At 38.8% G+C, this 21622-nt stretch overlaps 1 protein-coding gene across 1 annotated transcript in view; it reads left to right on the top strand.

Annotated features, from left to right (window-relative positions):
• The first annotated feature begins 11023 nt into the window (after positions 1 to 11023).
• Positions 11024 to 21622, top strand: part of AHR (aryl hydrocarbon receptor) — a 48519-nt gene continuing 37920 nt past the window's right edge. Inside the window, exon 1 of the mRNA XM_065884394.1 lies at positions 11024 to 11208. Within this exon, the coding sequence (XP_065740466.1) occupies positions 11144 to 11208 (65 nt within the window). The 5' untranslated portion in view covers positions 11024 to 11143. The remainder of the gene's footprint in view (positions 11209 to 21622) is intronic.

Raw genomic sequence — 21622 nt, 5'->3', positions numbered from 1 at the left:
CTCAGTAGATGCAGAAAAAGCTTTCGACAAAGTTCAACACCCATTTATGATAAAAGCCCTCCAGAAAGTAAGCACAGAGGGAACTTACATCAACATAATAAAGGCCATATATGACAGATCCACAGCCAACATTATTCTCAATGGTGAAATACTGAAACCATTTCCACTAAGATCAGGAACAAGACAAAGTTGCTCACTCTCACCACTCTTATTCAACATAGTTTTGGAAGTGTTAGCCACAGCAATCGGAGAAGAAAAAGAAATAAAAGGAATCCCAATCGGAAAAGAAGAAGTAAAACTGTCACTGTTTGCAGATGACATGATACTATACATAGAGAATCCTAATGATACTACCAGAAAACTGCTAGAGCTATTCAATGAATTTGGTAAAGTAGCAGGATACAAAATTAATGCACAGAAATCTCTTGCCTTCCTATACATTAATGCTGAAAAATCTGAAGGAGAAATTAAGGAACCACTCCCATTTACCACTGCAACAAAAAGAATAAAATACTTAGGAATAAACCTACCTAAGGAGACAAAAGACCTGTATGCAGAAAACTATAAGACACTGATGAAAGAAATTAAAGGTGATGTAAACAGATGGAGATATACCATGTTCTTGGATTGGAAGAATCAACATCGTGAAAATGACTCTACTACCCAAAGCAATCTACAGATTCGGTGCAATCCCTATCACACTACCAATGGCATTTTTCACAGAACTAGAACAAGAACTTTCACAATTTGTATGGAAACACAAAAGACCCCAAATAGCCAAAGCAATATCGAGAAAGAAAAACGGATCTGGAGGAATCAGGCTCCCGGCCTTCAGACTATAGTACCAAGCTACAGTAATCAAGACAGTATGGTACTGGCACAGAAAAAGAAATATAGGTCAATGGAACAGGATAGAAAGCTCAGAGGTAAACCCACGTATATATGGTCACCTTATTTTTGATAAAGGAGGCAAGAATATAACATGGGGAAAAGAGAGTCTCTTCCATAAGTGGTGCTGTGAAAACTGGACAGCTACATGTAAAAGAATGAAATTTGAACGCTCCCTAACACCATACACAAAAATAAACTCACAATGGATTAAAGACCTAAATGTAAGGCCAGACACTCTAAAACTCTTAGACGAAAACATAGGCAGAACACTCTATGACATAAATCACAGCAAGATCCTTTTTGACCCACCTCCTAGAGAAAATGGAAATAAAAACAAAAATAAACAAATGGGACCTAATGAAACTTAAAAGCTTTTGCACAGCAAAGGAAACCATAAACAAGACGAAAAGACAACCCTCAGAATGGGAGAAAATATTTGCAAATGAAGCAACTGACAAAGGATTCATCTCCAAAATTGACAAGCAGCTCATGCAGCTCAATATCAAAAAAACAAACAACCCAATCCAAAAATGGGCAGAAGACCTAAATAGACATTTCTCCAAAGAAGATATATAGATTGCCAACAAACACATGAAAGAATGCTCAACATCACTAATCATTAGAGAAATGCAAATCAAAACTACAATGAGGTATCATCTCACACCAGTCAGAATGGCCATCATCAAAAAATCCACAAACAATAAATGCTGGAGAGGGTGTGGAGAAAAGGGAACCCTCTTGCACTGTTGGTGGGAATGTAAATTGATACAGCCACTATGGAGAACAGTATGGAGGTTCCTTAAAAAGCTAAAAATAGAACGACCATACGACCCAGCAATCCCACTACTGGGCATATACCCTGTGAAAACCATAATTCAAAAAGAGTCATGTACCACAATGTCCATTGCAGCTCTATTTACAATAGCCAGGACATGGAAGCAACCTAAGTGTTCATTGACAGATGAATGGATAAAGAAGACGTGGCATATATATATAGGATGGAATATTACTCAGCCATAAAAAGAAACAAAATTGAGTTATTTGTAGTGAGGTGGGTGGACCTAGAGTCTGTCTTACAGAGTGAAGTAAGTCAGAAAGAGAAAAATAAATACTGTATGGTAACACATATATATGGAATCTTAAAAAAAAAAAAGGTTTGAAGAACCTAGGGGCAGGACAGGAATAAAGATGAAGACATAGAGAATGGACTTGAGGACACGGGGAGGGGGAAGGGTAAGCTGGGACAAAGTGAGAGAGTGGCATGGACTTATATACACTACCAAATGTAAAATAGATAGTTAGTGGGAAGCAGCCGCATAGCACAGGGAGACCAGCCCCGTGCTTCGTGACCACCTAGAGGCGTGCGATAGGGGAGGGTGGGAGGGAGATGCAAGGGGGAGGAGGAGATATGGGGATATCTGTTTACGTATAGCTGATTCACTTTGTTTTAAAGCAAAAACTAACACACCATTGTAAAGCAATTACACTCCAGTAAAGATGTTAAAAAAAAAAAGGATTACTGTTTTTTGGCTTCTGACTGTGACATTGTGTAGCATATCCAAGCAAGGAAAGAGGGCATTATGCATTTAGAAATAGCCCTTAGTTACTTATGTCTGTTATTTTGTGTTAGAGCAAGCAACTCGTAAACTGATTATTTTTCAAGAAATGAATCAAACCAGTTCACAGTGAGATAAATTATATATTTTTGACTGGAAAGAAGTCACAAGATCTCAATTCTAGGCTCTGATTAGCAGGGTAATTTATCTCAGGTTTCTCATCTGTTAATGAAGGGTTTAGCTATGCCAAAGATTCCCAGACTTTCCCAGTTCATGGCTCTCCTGTTATCTCAGAAGTGTTTTCATGGTGTGGAGGCTAAAAGAAATACCCAACAATTCCATTTATTAAGTAGCTAGGTCCAAACTTATTATGTATGTCTGTCCTAACAACTTCGTTGCTATTAAAAAAAAATAATACACATACATTTCTAAAACTTTTTGTTATGTTCTTTATGGCGTGTTCATGTTTATTGGATACTTTACAAATTCTGAAACCTTGGAATTGGATGGGAAACCAGTGTCCTCATTGCCTGTTCCACAGGCATTTTCCCATGGTTCTTGTGTTTTATAACATAAACTTACAAAACCCTGCCTTAAAAGATGTCATCAGAAGGTTGGAGTACAGGGCTTCCCCGGTGGCACAGTGGTTGAGAGTTCGCCTGCCAATGCAGGGGACACGGGTTTGTGCCCTGGTCTGCAAAGATCCCACATGCCGCGGAGCGGCTAGGCCCGTGAGCCATGGCCGCGGATCCTGCGCGTCCGGAGCCTGTGCTCCGCAATGGGAAAAGCCACAACAGTGAGAGGCCCAAGTACCGCAAAAAAAAAAAAAAAAAAAAAAAAAAGGACTGAGTACAATTTCATGTTGAAGGTCTAATCTAATTGGTGGTAGTGTTTTGCATGGTATCCAACTGATGTCACTGTGTTGGCCTTGAAAATTTTAAATAGCCCATGAATGTAAGGTCTAAGAGGTGCCCCTTTGAGTTTGTTGGGGTGCCCCAGTACACAGTTTGTGAAGGATGGGCTATGCTCTCTAAAATATTTAATGTAAATGTAATATGTGATGTAAAATGTAGAAGCAGAGGATAAGTGAAATAGATCATTCTGAAGGCCTGGGGTAAGAAGCTGCAGGATTGAAAAGAAGGTAAAAATTGTAATAAATGTCTGTCTGCTTGGGGTGCACTTTCCCTCCCCATGTCACCTACAAAATGCCTACCCGTGTCTCACAATTCGCCTCAGGGCAGCCTCCCTTAACCAAGGCAAATTCACCTATTACACATTCTCAGAGTACTCATCTCATAGCACTTATCATAGTGGCAATTATATATTTATTTGTATAACTACTTGTATAACTTCTCTCTCTCATTAGAATGTAAGCTCTAAGAGGCTAGGAATATGTCTGGTACCAGCACCACATCCCACGGTCTGGTATATTATAGAAGCTAAAACCTTGCTGGATGAAATGAATAAATGCACATACTCTGACAGAATAAGGTTAGCATTCATTTCAGTTCTTTTTTATTGTAAAACAGCTGCTATTTATAGTAGCATTCCTAAAACTTATTTTTTTTTCTCGTAACATTTAGCAGGAAAAAAGAACCCACAGATATAAAGCTGCGTCGTAAACCTCAGAAAGTAATCTCACCTAAACTAAATAAAAGGATAATGTTGCTTTGGAAAAGGCAGTCAAATATTCATAAACTCTTAGAGGCAAATTAATTTTATAAGAAAAAGTCATTTTTTGGAAGGTGTGATTTTATTTTTATCTTATTTTTAAATTAATTTTTATTGGAGTATATTTGATTTACAATGTTGTGTTAGTTTCCGCTGTACAGCAAAGTGAATCAGTTATACATATATCCACTCTTTTTTAGATTCTATTCCCATATAGGTCATTACAGAGTATTGAGTGGAGTTCCCTGTGCTATACAGTAGGTTCTTATTAGTTGTAGTGTGTATATGTCAATCCCAATCTCCCAATTTGTCCCTCCCCCCCTTCCCCCATGGTAACCATAAGTGTTTTTCCTACATCTGTGACTCTATTTCTGTTTTGTAAATAGGTTCATTTGTACCATTTTTTTTTAGATTCCACATATAAGCGGTATCATATGATTTGTATCATATGATATCATATGTATCATATCATATCATTTGTCTTTCTCTGACTTACTTCACTCAGTATGACCATCTCTATCCATGTTGCTGCAAATGGCATTATTTCACTTTTTTATGGCTAATATTCCATTGTATATATGTACCATATCTTCTTTATCCATTCCTATGTCAATGGACATTTAGGTTGCTTCCATGCCCTGGCTATTGTAAATAGTGCTGCAATGAACATTGAGGTACGTGTATCTGTTCGAATTATGGTTTTCTCTAGATATATGCCCAGGAGTGGGAATGCTGGATCATATGGTAGCTTTATTTTCAGTCTTTTAAGGAACCATACTGTTCTCCATAGAGACTGTACCAAGTTACATTCCCACAAAGAGTGCAGGAGGGTTCCCTTTTCTCCACACCCTCTCCAGAATTTATTGTTTGTAGATTTTTTGATGATGGCCATTCTGACCAGTGTGACTTAGTATCTCATTGTAATTTTGATTTGCATTTCTCTAATAATTAGGGATGCTGAGCATATTTTCATGGGCCTTTTGGTCATCTGTATGTCGTCTTTGGAGAAATGTCTATTTAGATCTTCCACCCATTTTTTGATTGGGTTGTTTGTTTTGGGTTTTTTTGTTTTTTGTTTGTTTTTTGATATTGAGCTGCATGAGCTGTTTGTATATTCTGGCAATTCCTTGTCAGTCGTTTCATTTGCAAATATTTTCTCGATTCTGTGGGTTGTCTTTTCATTTTTTTTAAACATTCCTTTTCATGATTTTAAAAACACTTTTATTTATTTATTTCATTTATTTACTTTTGCCTGCATTGGGTCTTTGTTGTGGCACGCAGGCTTTCTCTAGTTGTGGGGAGCAGGGGCTACTCTTCGTTGAGGTGTGCAGGCTTCTCATTGCGGTGGCTTCTCTTGTTGTGGAGCACAGGCTCTAGGTGCGTGGGCTTCAGTAGTTAAGGCTCATGGGCTGTAGAGCCACGGGTTAAGTAGTTGTGGCACACAGGTTTAGTTGCTCTGCAGCATGTGGGATCTTCCCAGACCAGGGATCAAACCCACGTCCCCTGCATTGGCAGGCAGATTCTTAACCACTGCGCCACCAGGGAAGTCAAGTCTTTTCATTTTGCTTATGGTTTCCTTTGCTGTGCAAAAGCTTTTACGTTTAATTAGGTCCCATTTATTTATTTTCGTTTATATTTTCTTTTTTTAAAATACATTTATTTATTTGTTTTTATTTTTGGCTGTGTTGGGTCTTTGTTGCTGCACGCAGGCTTTCTCTAGTTGCGGGGAGTCAGGGATACTCTGTTGCGGTGCGTGGGCTTCTCATTGTCGTGGCTTCTCGTTTCAGAGCACGGCTCTAGGCGCGCAGGCTTCAGTAGTTGTGGCACGCGGGCTTAGTTGCTCCGCGGCATGTGGGATCTTCCTGGGCCAGGGCTAGAACCCGTGTCCCCTGCGTTGGCAGGTGGATTCTTAACCACTGTGCCACCAGGGAAGAACTCGTTTATGTTTTCATTACTCTAGCAGGTGGATCAGAAAAGATCTTGCTGTGCTTTATGTCAGAGAGTGTTCTGCCGATGTTTTCCTCTAAGAGTTTTATAGTATCGGATCTTGCATTTAGGTCTTTAATCCATTTTGAGTTTATTTTTGTATATGGTGTTAGAGAATGTTCTAATTTCATTCCTTTACATGTAGCTGTCCAGTTTTCTCAGCACCACTTATTGAAGAGACTGTCTTTTCTCCGTTGTATATCCTTGCCTCCTTTGTAATAGATTAGGTGCCCATAGGTGCGTGGCTTTGTCTCTGGACTTTCTGTCCTGTTCCATTGATCTATATTTCTGTTTTTGTGTCAGTACCATACTGTTTTGATTACTGTAGCTTTGTAGCAGAAAAAGCCAAGTTATTACATAAAAATTGCTCATAGAAAATTTTAAAGTCTTAGCAAAGGCCACAAACCACACTTTGAGAACCATGTTCTACAGTGGTGATATTAGAAGTAGAAGGTGATAGTTTCTAGAAAGTGGCAACTCATTCTTTTTTTTTTTAATGGCATTCTACTACAAAGCCTGATTTTATTGACATAGTAAGCACAAATTTTAAGGGAAGTGCATGATGTCAGTATTAAAATGAAATGAATTCTGAAAATCTTATTGATATTCTATTTTAATCCTGGTATAAAGATCAATTAGTAAAATTAAGTCAAACAGAATCCTAAAGTCAAACAGGAAATAGGGATATGGAAGTAGGACAAAATAAGATAGCAAAGGATTGTATTAAATAACTAACAACCTTAAAAAGGGTGGACTTTTTTTAAAACAGTAGATTAAGATTGATTTATGGGATTTTGTACATTTAGTATATCCCTTTTCTGAAAAAGCACTTTAAGGTACAGAATCGATAAATTATGTTTTGTTATGCATTTTTCACCCTTAAAGTTCCTATGCAAGGAGGAAATTATTTGTTTACACCTTATACATTTTAGACAGAGTGGCTCTGGATAATAATACAGAGATGGGGAAATAAAAGAGAAGGTAAGATAAAGATGGTTGATTCTGTGCCCTTGGAATTGCTAATCCATAAACAGCAAACTCCCCTGTATGCACTGTCTTCTTTGGGAACTCATTCCACCTTTTGCCTTAAACTAAAATCTAGCTCTCCCCAAGGCTATCAGCTCCCAAATGGTGCCTAATTATTTTCTTTCATCACATATACAGGATACAGTGTTGATGTCCACCTAGTTCCCCATTGTCATATCCTGGATCACTTTTACCTTACAGTCTTGTAAAATTAAAATAAAACAAAAACCATCACCCACAAAACACACCTGTCCCTTTGTCGGTCATGCTACCTCCTCATCACACCTTCTTTATCTTTCTGATCCAAAATTATCAGCCTTCTCTATCTCACCCACCACTCTTCTGTCCCCCAGCTTGTAGAGTAATGTTCCTCGAACTTTGTGTACCTTTGAATCACCTGGGCGATCTTATTAAATTCAGATTCTGAGTCAGTAAGGACACCCAGAGATTCTGCATTTCTCATAATTCTCATGAGAAGCTGTGGACCACTTCGAAGAGTAAAGCACTAGAGGAGCTGTTTCTGTTATTATAAAAACTACAGTTATCCTAACTCCCCCTTTCTGCTTTGGCACTCTTTCCCTCCTGCCTTTACTATTTTTAGTACCAGTTCTTCTTCTTAATGTTCTTTGTCATTTTTACACAGTCAATTTCAATCTCTCTCTCACCTCTCTCTCATCTGCTTAAGTACCACCCACTTAAAAAATAAAAATAAAAATAAAAAATCCCAATTTAACCCTTTACTCCCCCTAGCTGCCATCCTAGGTCTCTCAGTTTCACAAACTTTTTTAAAAAACAATTGTCTGTGTTTGCCAATGTCACCTCCTCATCTCCAGTTCAATTCTGTTCCCACTTCCGTGTGATTTGTAGGTCCATTAGTCCACCAACAGTGTTCACTAAAGTTACAAATTATCCCATTTTGAGAAGCCAAAAGGGACATTTCCAGTTCTCATCTTATTTGAACCTCTCAACAGCATTCAATACTGTGAACCACTGTGACATTTTTCCACTTTGTCCTCCATGACAAAAGTCTCCTTATTTTCTTGTTACCGTTCTAGCAACTCTTTTTCAGTTTTACAGCACCATAATCTTCTATCCAGCAATTAGATATTACATACTGAAGTTTTTTGGTGCCCAGTCCTCCTTTTCTAGCATATATTTGCACCCCACAACCTTCATAATCTCTTCTTTGTCACTTAAATGCAGATGATTTCTGAGATATTCTCCAGCTCACACATCTTTGAGTTACAAACCTATATATCCTACAGCCTACTTGACACCTTTGATGTCTCAAAGGTACCTCAAACATAAGAGATCCAAGCTAAATTAATAATTTCCCACCAGCACATGCCATTATTACATAGCCTGATACATAGTCCAAAAAGCTATTATTGTGTTTTTGACACATCCTCTTCTGTCACTGTCATATATTCATCCTTTCCATCTTTCGAGACCACCTCAAATTCTGTGGAACCTATTCACTTTTTTTCCATCTACACTATCACCTCCACCCTTGTATCAGTAATTGTCATCCCTTGGCTGGGCTACTGCTAATGGTTTCCTAAGGAGTATCATTTCCATTCCTTTCTGCTCCTCCCTCTTTTATCTGTTCTACACTCTGCAGATATGGTGATATTTTGAAACACAAATTTGATCATTTGTGCCCTTCTCCCCTGCTCATCCTGAACTTGTTTTAGTCCATCATACTACTTACCAGGCTCCTTCCCACTAAACGGATGTTACTTGTACTATTTCACTGGCTTGGAATGCCCTTCCCCTCTTTTCTCCTAAGACTTTATCCTTCAGACCGCAACTCAACTGTCATGATTTTGCGAAAGCTTATCTTTGTCTCAATGACTAGGTCAAATTTCTCTACTAGAAGACCATACTGAATCGTGTACTTCTCCATTACAGTATTTCCTGAGAGTATGGTACTTTTCTGTTTTTGTTCACCATTGTCTCGTCAGTGCTAGAACAATCTTGGCACACAGGCATTACCTTCAAAATATCTCTTAATTGAATTAATGTATGGAGGGGGTAATTATCCACAATATTTGGATAGGAATCGCAAATGATATGGCATTTGAGTTGGGCACTCTCGGTGTTATTTTTGAAGAATAAGGTGGAGGAAGATGAATTAGGGATGTTGCTAAGCACAAAATTTAATAGTATTTGCTGGAATATTTAGATGTAAGTGGTAGGGGAGTTGAAGATGTTTCATAGGTTCATTGGAGGATGGTTGAGCCAGTGACAGAACAAGGTTTCAGCTAAAGAAAATGATGTTCAATTTATCAGTGTTCTGAATTTGAGGTAACAGACTCACCAGGTGGAAATGGTTTGATGACATTTTGAAATGTAGGAATGGATATGGTGTGAGATTTCATCTAGACATCTTAGTCTGGTTGCCCTTCTGCTCCTGACAAGCAAAACATACTCCTCTCGTCATCTATTTCCTTATCTATTCTTTCTTTTTTTTTTCTCTATCCCACTGTCACTTCCCTGGATTTTTACCTGGACTACTTCAACAACTCCCTAACTACTCTCCCTGCATCCAATCTTGCTCTCCTGTAATCTAGTTTGCACTTTCATTCCAGAGTGACTTTTCCAAGACACCAGAATGTCATTTTCCTGCTGTGGATCCTTAAAATGTTTCCATTGACTGCAGAATAAAATCTGGACTCTTGATCAAAGCTTTATGATTTGATCCTAGAATTCCTGAATTTCACTTCCAGCTCCTCTCCCCAGCCATACCAGACAACTTATCCTCAAATGCCTCCTGCTGCCTTTCTTCCTTCCTTTCTACCTTACTGAAATCTGACTATAGATTAACAAAGTTATTCTGGCTGGGGAAAAAATACTATACTGTCTAGTATGGAGACGAAAACCAAACCCAAACAAAAAGACAAGTAAACGCCTAGCCTTCAAGTTCAACTCAGATGTGGCCTCCTGAAGATTTCTTCTCGAGGAAAATTTATAGTTCCACTGGTTTTCTGCCAGCTCACTGTAATTCTTAGCCCAAAATTAGCTGCATCACTGTCTCTTACATAGGTGAATTTAAGCTCACTATTTGGCATTTCTATCCTTGAGACTGTCTAATTACAAAGTGTTTAGCTACACATAATTTGTTGTCACACGTCTTTCTGGACTGGAAATGTGTCCACAGATTCCTTCCCTTGACCTCAAGAACATGGATACCGGGGGTGGGGGAGGGGGTCATTACGCCTTGCGTCATCACGTGCCGAGAGGGTGGGGCCCTCAAGGGAACTGTAAGGAAGGGCGGAGTCAAGTAGAACGGGGCGGGGCTGCTAGGGGGCGGGGCCTCGAGAGGCGGGGCCACGAGGCGGGGCGGGGCCAGAGAGGAGTCGGGGGCGCTTCTGCCATTCAGCCGGTGCAAGCGGCGGCGGGAGGCAGCGCCTGTCGAGTCCCCTCGACGCTAGGTTCCGAGAGCGTTACGGGGACCACCGGCTCAGACCAGAGGCAGACGCGTGGTCGAGCGGAAGCTGGTGGCACCGAGAGCGGCGGCCGGAGTCCGAGCTCCAAAGGCGGGAAGTACCCGGGATCGGGGAAGCCCCGGGAGCAGCGCGGCGTCGCCTCCCTTACCCAAGGGGCCGCGGCGACGGTCACGGGGCGCGGCGCCAGAGCGCGCGACCCAGGCTGGGATTCCAAACAGGCGGCCCAGGCTCCTCCTCCATTCGGGCCGCCTCACCTGCGGGCAACGCTGCGCCGCCTCCGCCCGTATAGACGGCACCTGCGTCGCCCGGCTCACCGGTCTCCGCCCCTCGACCGCCGGCGCCAGGCCCGGGCGGCGCACTTGGACTCGGGGCAGCGGGAGCCAAGGCTCTTGGGGTGCGGCGTCTTTGCCACCGCCCGGGGAGGGTGCAGGTGGAGCGGGCGCGGCTGCGTGGAACCCGGCACCGGCCGCCGCCGCCGCCGTCGTCGTCCCGGTCGCCGCCGGGTCCCGGGGACCGGGCTGTCCGCGCCCGCGCCCGGGGAGAAGCCGCCGCCAGCCGGGCACCATGAACAGCAGCAGCGCCAGCATCACCTACGCCAGTCGCAAGCGGCGGAAGCCGGTGCAGAAAACGTGAGTGTCTGGTGCGCGTCCTCGGCGCAGGGGTGGGCGCTCAGGCGCGCAGGTGCGGGAGGCCGCCTCACCCGTGCCCACATCCCCGCGGCCTGGTGATTGGGTCCCTCCTTCCCCACGCAGTCCGTGGGATCGCGATTTGGAGGCTGGTCGAGAAACCCAGGCCTTGGGTTTTTCCGTGTTTAAAGATTGCATTTAAAAAATTGTGCCCCCCGTTCCCCAGTCTCCAGGGCACGCGCACCCTCGCACCCCCACCCCCCACCCCCCACCCATTTGTAGCACTGTTCACTGTGCTGTGGTCCTAATTTGTTGACAGCTCTGGTCTGCCCTGTGGGGCTGGCTGGTGGATTAGTTAACCTAAGCCCGTCTTGAAATCCCCTTTCACATTTAATATCCTCCTCGGTTAGGTTAGAGGACGGTCACCATTCTCACTCCTGATGGGGGGAGATGCTTTTAGGAGCTAAACACGTGCTGTCTGCAGGAAAGGGAATGAGTGTTTCTGAAGGTATTTTTTAGTCCGGTGCAACTGGCTTTCTGTTGCACTCTTTACTTATTTGGCAGTAATTTTGTAGCGCTCAGCGTGAACGCATCGGTACAATGTATAGAGATGGTAGCAGTTTTGAGTGAGTGTAGTAGCCAGAATACAGTAACGGATTTGTATTTTCAGTCACCTTTTTGGGGAGCTTTCTTATCACTTTGGGTCTGTAAATGATTTGGAGCTGGAATTATTGAAACAGACGTTTTCATTCTTAGCATCTTTCTCTAATTCCCTTCTCCCTCTACTTCCAAGTTTAGTCAGCTCTGATAGATTACAAACTTAGATTTTTTGTTTGTTTGTTTTGGTGGGATATTTGTGTGAGATGGAAAATACTTTTTTTTTTTTTTTTCAGAAAAAAGAAAAATCCGTGCTTGAGACAGATTTACTTTTGTGAATTGGCAGTATTCATGTGTTTATTCCTAATTATTATCCCTGAGTTATTTTACTTCACATTTTTCAAACTTTCATAAACAACTTTCAGAACACATTAAACAGTTCCTCAGAACAAATCAGAAGTGTGCATTTGACTTAAAACTTAATTTAGGTCACTAATCCAAACCAGAAAAATAACAGTTTAAGATTAATATTTAAGACCAGTTTAAAAGTTTAATTATTCTGGAGTTTTAATTTCCTTTTAGAATTTCAGTGATTATAGGTCTTCAGATCTAGACTTGGCATTAACAGAGGATATTCATCTATAAATAGACTGATTAAAATTTGGAAGACTTATCCTGCAGTGTGGCCGACATTAGGAATACTGCCGAATCAGCAGTTTTTGTCTTGGCAGTTCTGTTGACATTGGTTTTCAATACTTGAAATTTTATACAGTGGTTTCTTATATAAAAATGTATTTGTCTAATTTGACTTTGTCCTTAGTGGTTATTTAAAATTGAGAGGCCTCACAAACGCTTCTATGTATTTATTAATACACTGGTATACTTGGCATTATATATAATAGAGTTATCATAGGTTTTATGTGTATGGTCAGATAACCTGAAGATGCCCCTGATGGATTTTTAAGTTACTGCATTTCAGTCAGTGTGTTACAGAAAGACCTAGATGACTTTAATAGAATGCTTTAATTTTTATTCATCATAAAGTTTAACATTTTTGGCTTCTCGTTAATGTTTTATTAAAGATTTTTCCTTTAAACATAGTACTGTACATTTTATTTACGTAAGATGTACCTTTTATTATTTTATATTAGCATTTTAATATACTTTCTAAGATGTTAGTATATTTGTATTTAATAATCTCTAATACAATACAACTAAAGCGTTTCTACATTCACCCTTATTTTATTTAGTTAGTATAAATGTTTATCAGATCTTTATTGAGCATCATGCGTTGCTTTTAATCATATAAATGCCTTAAAAGGTCACTGCTCCATAAGAAAAGCCTAGTGCTGGCATTTACAGAATCACATGAAATTGTTTATAGATTGTTTTTACCAGAATGAAAAAATGGTTAACTTAAAATGCAGTTAATCAAAGTCCATTTTAAGAATGGGGCCATAAACCCAATATTAAGTTTAATGTGTTTTTTTAGTTAAATTACTAGTTTGTGGCTAACAGGCTCTATAATATGTTGGCACATTGTCAGAAAAATTCATCTTGTTTGAGCTGAAAATGTTACTGAGATCTATTTAACTTTGACCCCTTAAGTCAGCCATTGTATCTTAAAGAGAAAATATGTTGTAGCATAATTATAGGACTGTTAATAAGATGGCCATTTAAATATACAATTCCATAAAATTTTGGAATCAAGTGTGTGACATACTTTTAACCTGAAGCTCTTCCAATCTTCAATGGAATTTATTAAACGGGATCAACGCCCCCTAGTGGCAAAGTCCAACGTTGAAAATTATCTTAGTACGAAATATATTTTAAACGTGTTAAATTTAATCCCGCTAAAGTATCTTGTACATAGTAGACACTCAGTAAATGTTTCTTTTCTTTTCGGAGTAACGAAAGCTAGAAGATCAAAGGATATGAAGCAATCTTGCATCTGATCCATGTTCCTAAAGAAATTTTCAAAGATACCCTTAGGAATAGGTTCTACTGTTTCCTTACGTGTTCCTTAAAATAACCCTGCTCAAAAAAAAAAAAAGAAAGAAAGAAAGAAAGAAAAAACAATTTGTTTTTACTTAAATCCTCTTCTTGTTTTATTTTCTTTGGAGATGAAAGCCTTTTTGTACGTTTCTTTAATTACTTTGCTGCATGAAGATAGGTGAAAAGCACACTATTGAATTAAATAGAGTCTGGGTTTCTTTTCCCCTAGTGATAATAACTTTGGATGTATTTTTGTAGTTTTTAAGTTCTATTGATACATAAAATTTTTAGTGGTACTTCAATTTACCATATTTTTAGAAAATTAATGCTGAATATTGGCAAATAATAGGTGTTGAGTAAATGAAAATCTACACTTAAAAATGATATCAGTAGTGGTGGTGATCAAGCCAGCCATCATGAAGTGTCAGAGTTAGAAATAACTTCTCAGCCTTAGTTGACCCTTTTTACTTTGCTAACACACTAATAACATTAGTATAAAAGCAGTGTCTTCCTTGCTATGTTTGCTAAATTGCTATTCATTCTATTTAAACCTAATGAACCTCACTTATACAATACCTACTTAGTTGAATAAAATTATGCTTTACTGAAAATGTTTGATATAAACGTACTATGATAAAATTTCCTAAATAGCTTCTAAAATAAAAATATAGGTATTTTTAGTTACATAATTGTTTCTCCACTGTTGTTTTTCTTTCAGATAAGCTTTGTTCAGATAGTTTATACATAGTGACTATAAAGGCTCTCACATATTGGACCTATGAAATAAGTAAGTGAAAGTGATTAGTTATTGGTAACATTTATACAAATAAATGGTGTAAAGAGGAAACAGTGAGCACTAGTTGAAAAAGCGCTAGTTCTAAACTAAAATTGAAAAAGCACTAGCTCTAAACTAAAAGATGAGGTCTACTTTTCTCACTTGTATAGGTCTTGGCAAGTGATTGACCAATAAGGCAGGCAGTCAACACCTACATTGCCACTCTCACAACTAAAATTAGCAGAAGAAGAGTATTTTATAAGCTGTAAAGACTTCTAACAGAAATACAGATTCTATTTTTAAATAATTTCAGCTTACATTATCACAGAGCAATCAATTCTCCTGTGAAACAGTAAGAGGCAGTATATGATTGCATTCTCAATTGTGGGTAATGAAATGTGCTACTCCACTGGTGAAAAAACTTACACAGTACATGCTTATTGGTGCATATAATTTAGACACTTACTTAGAAATTAGTACCATGCAAATCTTTAACAACAGTACCTTTCTACTTCCACTCTTCTTTTAAAATTGATATTTTTGCATACTGGTTTTATATAACAAAAAACTGTTTGTTAGTACTTATTGTGACATAAGCATGCACAGTGCTTTACAGACATCATTGTATTTCATTTTTATAATAGTAGTATGAAAAGGTATTATTATTTCAGCTTTCCAGATAGGGACCTGAGGTTCAGATTCAAACTTGTTAGGTAGTAAATGAAAGGATGAGTTTTAATATCAGATTCCAGGTCTTTTGGCTCCAAAGCTTACGTTCATTCCAACTTCGCAGTGCTGCCCAGGTAAGTTCAGTGATGCATATGGTACACCCACATACTAGGGAGTTCCTTAACGCTCACTGTTTCTTCTCAAATAGTGTTCTGAATAAATTATTTCCCTTTGCCCATATATGATTTGTGCTTGCTTGACTCCATACTTGCATTCATGCCCTTTCTTCTTAGAGTCTTTTCCTCCTATTTTCATTGATGTGCTAGCTACCTCCCCTCCTTGAAAACATTGTTTTCAGTGGCTGCATGGTACTCCCTTCTGTTAAAGCTCTGTAATTTATTTGGAGGCGGAAATTCTGTTATTTCCAATCTTTAAATATTTCAACTAGTACTTCAGAGAATACCCTTGAGATATGTGAATTTCTATGTAAATTTTTAGTTCATTCCTTAGGAAAAATTCCTGTAAGTGGAAATTTGGGTACAAAGATATGATATACTTTTACGGTTGAGCCAAGTATTATGCTCTGAAACATGCTGTCAAATTACTCTGCAAAAAATTTCCATTCCTATTGGTAGTCTGTAGGAGTGCCTATATCCTTGCATTTTTGCTTTAAAAATATTAATTGTCAACTTCATAAGCCAAAAAAAAAATGGGGTAGATAATGGAACTTCTATGTTGGGATTGTATGTGTGGAATAATAGTGAGTACATTTGCAGATTTTTCTACTTGAGATGTCCTTTACATACTGATTTTCTTTGTCTTATGTTTTTCAGTTTGCTCTTTTACCTTATTTTTAATGAAATACTATTTTGAAAAGTATCCGTTTTAAATAACACATGCACTTGAAAAAGTCAATAATGTGTATAATGTTATCTTAAGTTTAGCATAGTAGGCATTATCTGTTGATGTTTTATTGTGATAGTTATGGTTATTAGTGCTATTTAATCTCTCCTCATCCTCCCAGTATAATTTTATCACAATTTTGGATTAAATTCACATGCAGTGTTTCCTTAACTGTAAGTATTGTTTATTGCTGAGTTAAGTAATATACTATGATTACATTTTCTTTTCTGTTCTCCGTTGTCATTGATTTCACTTTTTACCTAATTTTCATCTTCATATTATTTATATCTGGGTTTAGCTGTGTCTTAGGTTTATCCAAGACAGATTTTGTGTTTCTATCTCTGTTTTCCTCGTTTGGCATGATCTTCCAGAGAGAAGGGTAGTTGCAGAAAGCCATGTGCTCTGCCATCATGAAACTGGAAGTGATTTACCTATCTTTAAGACCTGATGTAGAAACCACATTTCCATGAAACCTTCCCCCATTACTCTACCTGTATGTGAGCTCTTACCTTCCTGAGCTCTCCAGCATCACTTTTATGGCATCTACATTATTGAGCAATACATTATGTTTGATTTTTGGCTTGTTATAGAATGTATCTCCTCCTAGTAAGAAAGACAAGCTCTGTAAAGATAGGTCTACCTTTTATTTGTCTTTATAGCAACCAGAGCTTCCTAGTACCATATACATAGTAGGTATTTGAGAATATTTACTAATTTAACAATTGGCCACCAGTTAAAATTTTTCATGTTTTAGTGATGTATTCTATGCGGGTTCCAAGGGAAATACAAAGAAAAAAAAAGTGTATATTTTAAAAAGAAGAGGAAAAAGGGAACATTCTTAATGAATTTTTTTCCAGGATTTTGGAAGTAACAGTGATTTCTAGGGCATATTTCATGTTCCAGTTTTCATTGTTAAAGTCTTGTGCTAAAGATTATATGCCATTTGTACCTCATCACCACTCCTTAAGCATAACAAAAGAGGGAAAGGGAAGAACCCCTCACAGTTGTAGAGCGGCTGCAGGAGAGCGACTGAAGAATTCAGACTCCTTACGAGTAACTGCCAGCCAGAATTCTCCGAAGTTGTTGTAGACATTTTTTTGCTTCGCATAGGGGAGTAAAAGATCCAGCTGTATTCCGAGTAACAGTGAAATTTGACTTAATTTGTGCCACGGATCCCCTCTCCAATATCACGTTAAGTATACAATTTATGATGATAAACATTCAGCATTTATATTCAGAGATAAATAAGTATGCACTGAAGCCATGGGGAGGAAATGAAGAATGAATGGGTTTAAGAGTTGGGCTTAATGGGGTGTACGTGGTATGGTAGAGAGATTTATCGAGAAATACTTCAATTTCCTAGCTGTTGGAATGAGAGTCATACCATAATAGATGCAGAGAAGCGGTGCCCAACTTCTGAAAAATATGAATGTGAGGACATTCAGGTACAGGGGCTGGAAATAAACAAGTTACTGGTAAGTAGACTGAAGCAGAGAGGGTAGATTAAGTCACCCACAGGAAAAAGCCGATGGAGCAAAAAACTCAGTACTGTGACAGGTAATCTTCGTTAGAAAATGCCACCTTAATCTAAGGATTACTGAAACTTTGTCTTTGCGTGTCATTTTGAGGTTTTATGGTAAATGTCATAAAAATATAAACATTTACAATTACAGTAATTTATGATTAAACTGGATTGTTATGTTTTTCAACTTTGTTTCAAACCCTGAGCACAAGTGATGAGCCTAAGAGACATTTTAGCCTGGGATATTAAAAAGGTATTAAAGAGGGCATGCAAGCTGGCACTGGACATGCTATTGGGCTTGTCACTGCCAGTACGTATGGCATGTAGGGCTTCTAAAACAGGAGCATGGCATGCAGTCAGCTAAAGTCTTGCTTTCACAACAATTTTGATTTACAGGTTGGGACAAGATTTTTGAGGTTAAGGTTTAAAAAAATAATAAATTGTTCCTTTCCCTGATCGACATCTACAGTCTCCCTATTTCAGGAGGTGTCTGAATTCCAGATATCCCAAATCCAATGTTGCAGGGACACTTATTTACATTTCAGATGTAGACTTTTGTTTAAATAGATGGCTGGCAGTATGTTTTGGCATAGGTTTAAAGACAATACGAAAGTAAAAGTACCAGCATAACTCAAGTGTAATTGATGTAGAATTACTCTCTCTTTTTAATTACTTGGTGCATCGTTAATAGGTGTGGATAAGTATGAAGTATTTTCACAAAATAGTTCTGAATATTTCTCATAAATAGGTGAAAAGGTGTCTCAACTCTATCACTTCAGCTTTAACAACAGTGGATTCGAAATGCCAAGTCCAGTGGGTACTTCTCAGCCCCGACTTTCCTTAATAACTTGGTGCATTTGACTTTGTTCTGTGACCTCCAAAATATTCTGCCTGGGTTCTTTTCCTATCTGCCTTATCATTCCTCCTCCGTACTCTTTGCCCGCGGCCCTTTCCTCAACGTTATACCTAAATGTTGGCATCATAGAGGTCTGTCCTCAAGTCTCTTCTTTCTTCGTTTGGCATACTTTCCATGAGGAAATATAGTTGTGATCCTAAGCTACGAATCCCAGTCATTTGCAACCTCTCCTCACTCACCGTTTTTCTCTCCCTTACTTCCTATACCTAGGAAGTCAGCACGTCAGTTTAGTTGACTGAACACTTGAGTCTGGCTATGTACGGAGCTTTGTGGTAGGTACAAAGTGCTGTGTTTAAAAATCTCAAGCCAGGCCTTACTTGTTATCGTCCCACTATCACTCCCTGTGGTCAGGCTGCAATCATTTCCTTTCTGGACACTTCTGATCAGCAGCCATTAATTGAGAGTCCACTCCGTGTCAAGTACTATGCTAAGCACTGGAGATACAAAATGATTAAGTTGATATTGTAATAAGAGAACAAACAAGTATATGCAATATAGGTTGATAACACTTGACTTAGGAAATTCAATCTCAAGCTAAATATTCCATAATGTGCATAATAATACATTAGAGCTGTGGACAGTTTTGCATTGTGTATAGATATAGTCTCATCTAGTGCAGGGTTGACTACTGCGAAAAGCCAGCGCAAGACAGGCAGCAATTTCACATGGAGGAACACCTCTAAACCTCTTTATCCTACTGTTATTGCTATTTCTTTCTGTGTCCTAGCAGCTTGTCTTGCTTCAATGTTTGTGTTACGGTCTTCTCCCCAGTGTTTTATAATCATTACTGGAAAGCTACCAAGAGTGCACGACTAGATTTTATTTTCAATTACGGGAAATGCCGTCTGCACAGAATATTCCTTAATGGAATGGTGCTTAAGGCATTTACATAAGATGCATAAAGTACAGTAGTCACCTGGGAGGAATCCAGTGGGAGTAGGTCAGGGAAGACTCTACAGTAAAGTGATCTAATTGAGCAGCGCTTTGAAGCTGGTTCACTGCTCAGTGTTCTGTGCTTGGCATGTGTGGTGGGTGGTCACTATTTACTGAAGGAAGGCGGCCCTAACCAGCTTCCCCTTCTCTCTCTTTACCCTGTGCTTCACAGATAGGCCCTCTCACGGTTCACCTTTCCTCAGTTATGCCGCCTCCTGAAATCCTGTTCACCTTTCAAGATGTAGCTCAGATACCACCTTTTCTATAAAAATCTTTTTTCAAGCAGTTGCTCGCTGAACTCAGCTCCCGTCACACTTTTTGAGTATATAGGAGGAGAATGTTTTCCTGGACCACCCAGGACATAGGTGCAAATAAATATTTGCTTTCACAGGTGATTAGTCAGACAATTATTCAATGAGGTAGACATGCATTATAGGTAAAAGTTGAGATTCAGTTGATTAATTGGAGAGATGCAGTAATTAGGTGTGACTTGAATTTGATTATACACGTGACCAGGGAAAATAGCTAGAGAAATAGTCACCAATTTCTGTTAAGTATGTAGTTACATGCATAGTCTAGAGGAAGTATCTACTGACTTATTTTGTATATATGCCACTTTATCAATTTCTTACTCTTATTTTTTGTAGAAATAACATGAACTGCAATAGAAAAAAATAGAAATAGACAAGTTCTGAAGAAATTACTGGGTAGGGACATTGATAAAAGCCTGTTAAGTTTTCATATTACTTTCTATTATCTTTTTGCATAAAGTATTACTTCTTCATGTTCATATAACATTGAAAACATGTTGTCGAGAAATGTTTTGATTGAATCAAATTAACAGCATTATACTCAAGCCAATTTCCACTCTTTCAGATGTAATTAATTTGAATTATCAAAAATGTCTTTGTCTTCTCAGTAAAACTGGAGGAAAAAAGTCTTCATCATAAGAATGCTCCAGCTAATTCTTTATTTTTCTGGCAAATGGTGGGGTACAGAGACATGATCTAAAAATTACTTTGTTTTTTTTAAAATTAATTAATTTATTTATGGCTGCGTTGGGTCTCCGTTTCTGTGCGAGGGCTTTCTCTAGTTGTGACAAGTGGGGGCCACTCTTCATCGTGGTGCGCGGGCCTCTCACTATCGCGGCCTCGCTTGTTGCAGAGCACAGTCTCCAGACGCGCAGGCTCAGTAATTGTGGTTCACGGGCTCAGTTGCTTCGCGGCATGTGGGATCCTCCCAGACCAGGGCTCGAACCCGTGTCCAGTGCATTGGCAGGCAGACTCTCAACCACTGCGCCACCAGGGAAGCCCCTGTTTGGTTTTTTGATATCTTCTTTTTTTATATTTCAACATTAGGTGTCTGATGATCTGTAAATCCACTTTAATGAATTTCTGTTATGAAATCCTGGCTAAGGCTTTTGTGTGAAGTTCAGTTTCTCATTTCTGAACTCAAGTTCTACTCCTAACCATAAGTATCATTTTTCTCAGATGAAAATCATGCTAAATGTTGGGATTTCATTGGATTTTCTAATTGAGACACAAACTATGATGGCTAATAATTAAGAAGAAGGATTACTGGCCAGTCATAAAAGCAAAATTTGCGGGCAATTGCTGGTAAACAGTTAACCTCTAATATTTGTCACAATCGACAAATATCAATAACTAAAGTCAAAGTTTTTCTCGCCTTAATATCGGAGGACCCCATTAGATGGCTGGAGGACCCTGTGGAGTTGCCACAATGGCTTTGAGACATTGTCACTGACAGGAAAGTGTTAAATATAGGAGGCTGAGGATGATGAAGAACAGCTTTTTATTTAGGGTCGCTCCTATTTATTTGCAACATAAATGATGCTAAGATGATTTTTGTGGAAGATAGCAAAGGAGGCATAATTTTCACATAATTTACTGCAGATTTCTTTCTTCCCCCTAACAATAGATGTGTTTGAAGGGGAAAAACTCCTAATAGATTTGTTAATTGGGAATCATGTACCACAAATGTATGAGGTATATAAGAGGTACTCAGCATTTTCCTGTGATGGGTTCATACGTTTTTAATAAAACATTATGAAGGAGTTTACCCATTCCCTTGTTTTTCTTAATTAAGA

This window comes from Phocoena phocoena, chromosome 9, assembly GCF_963924675.1.
Source record: "Phocoena phocoena chromosome 9, mPhoPho1.1, whole genome shotgun sequence".
NCBI classification, from domain to species: Eukaryota; Metazoa; Chordata; class Mammalia; order Artiodactyla; family Phocoenidae; genus Phocoena; species Phocoena phocoena.
This window is presented reverse-complemented; position numbering and strand designations above follow the sequence as displayed.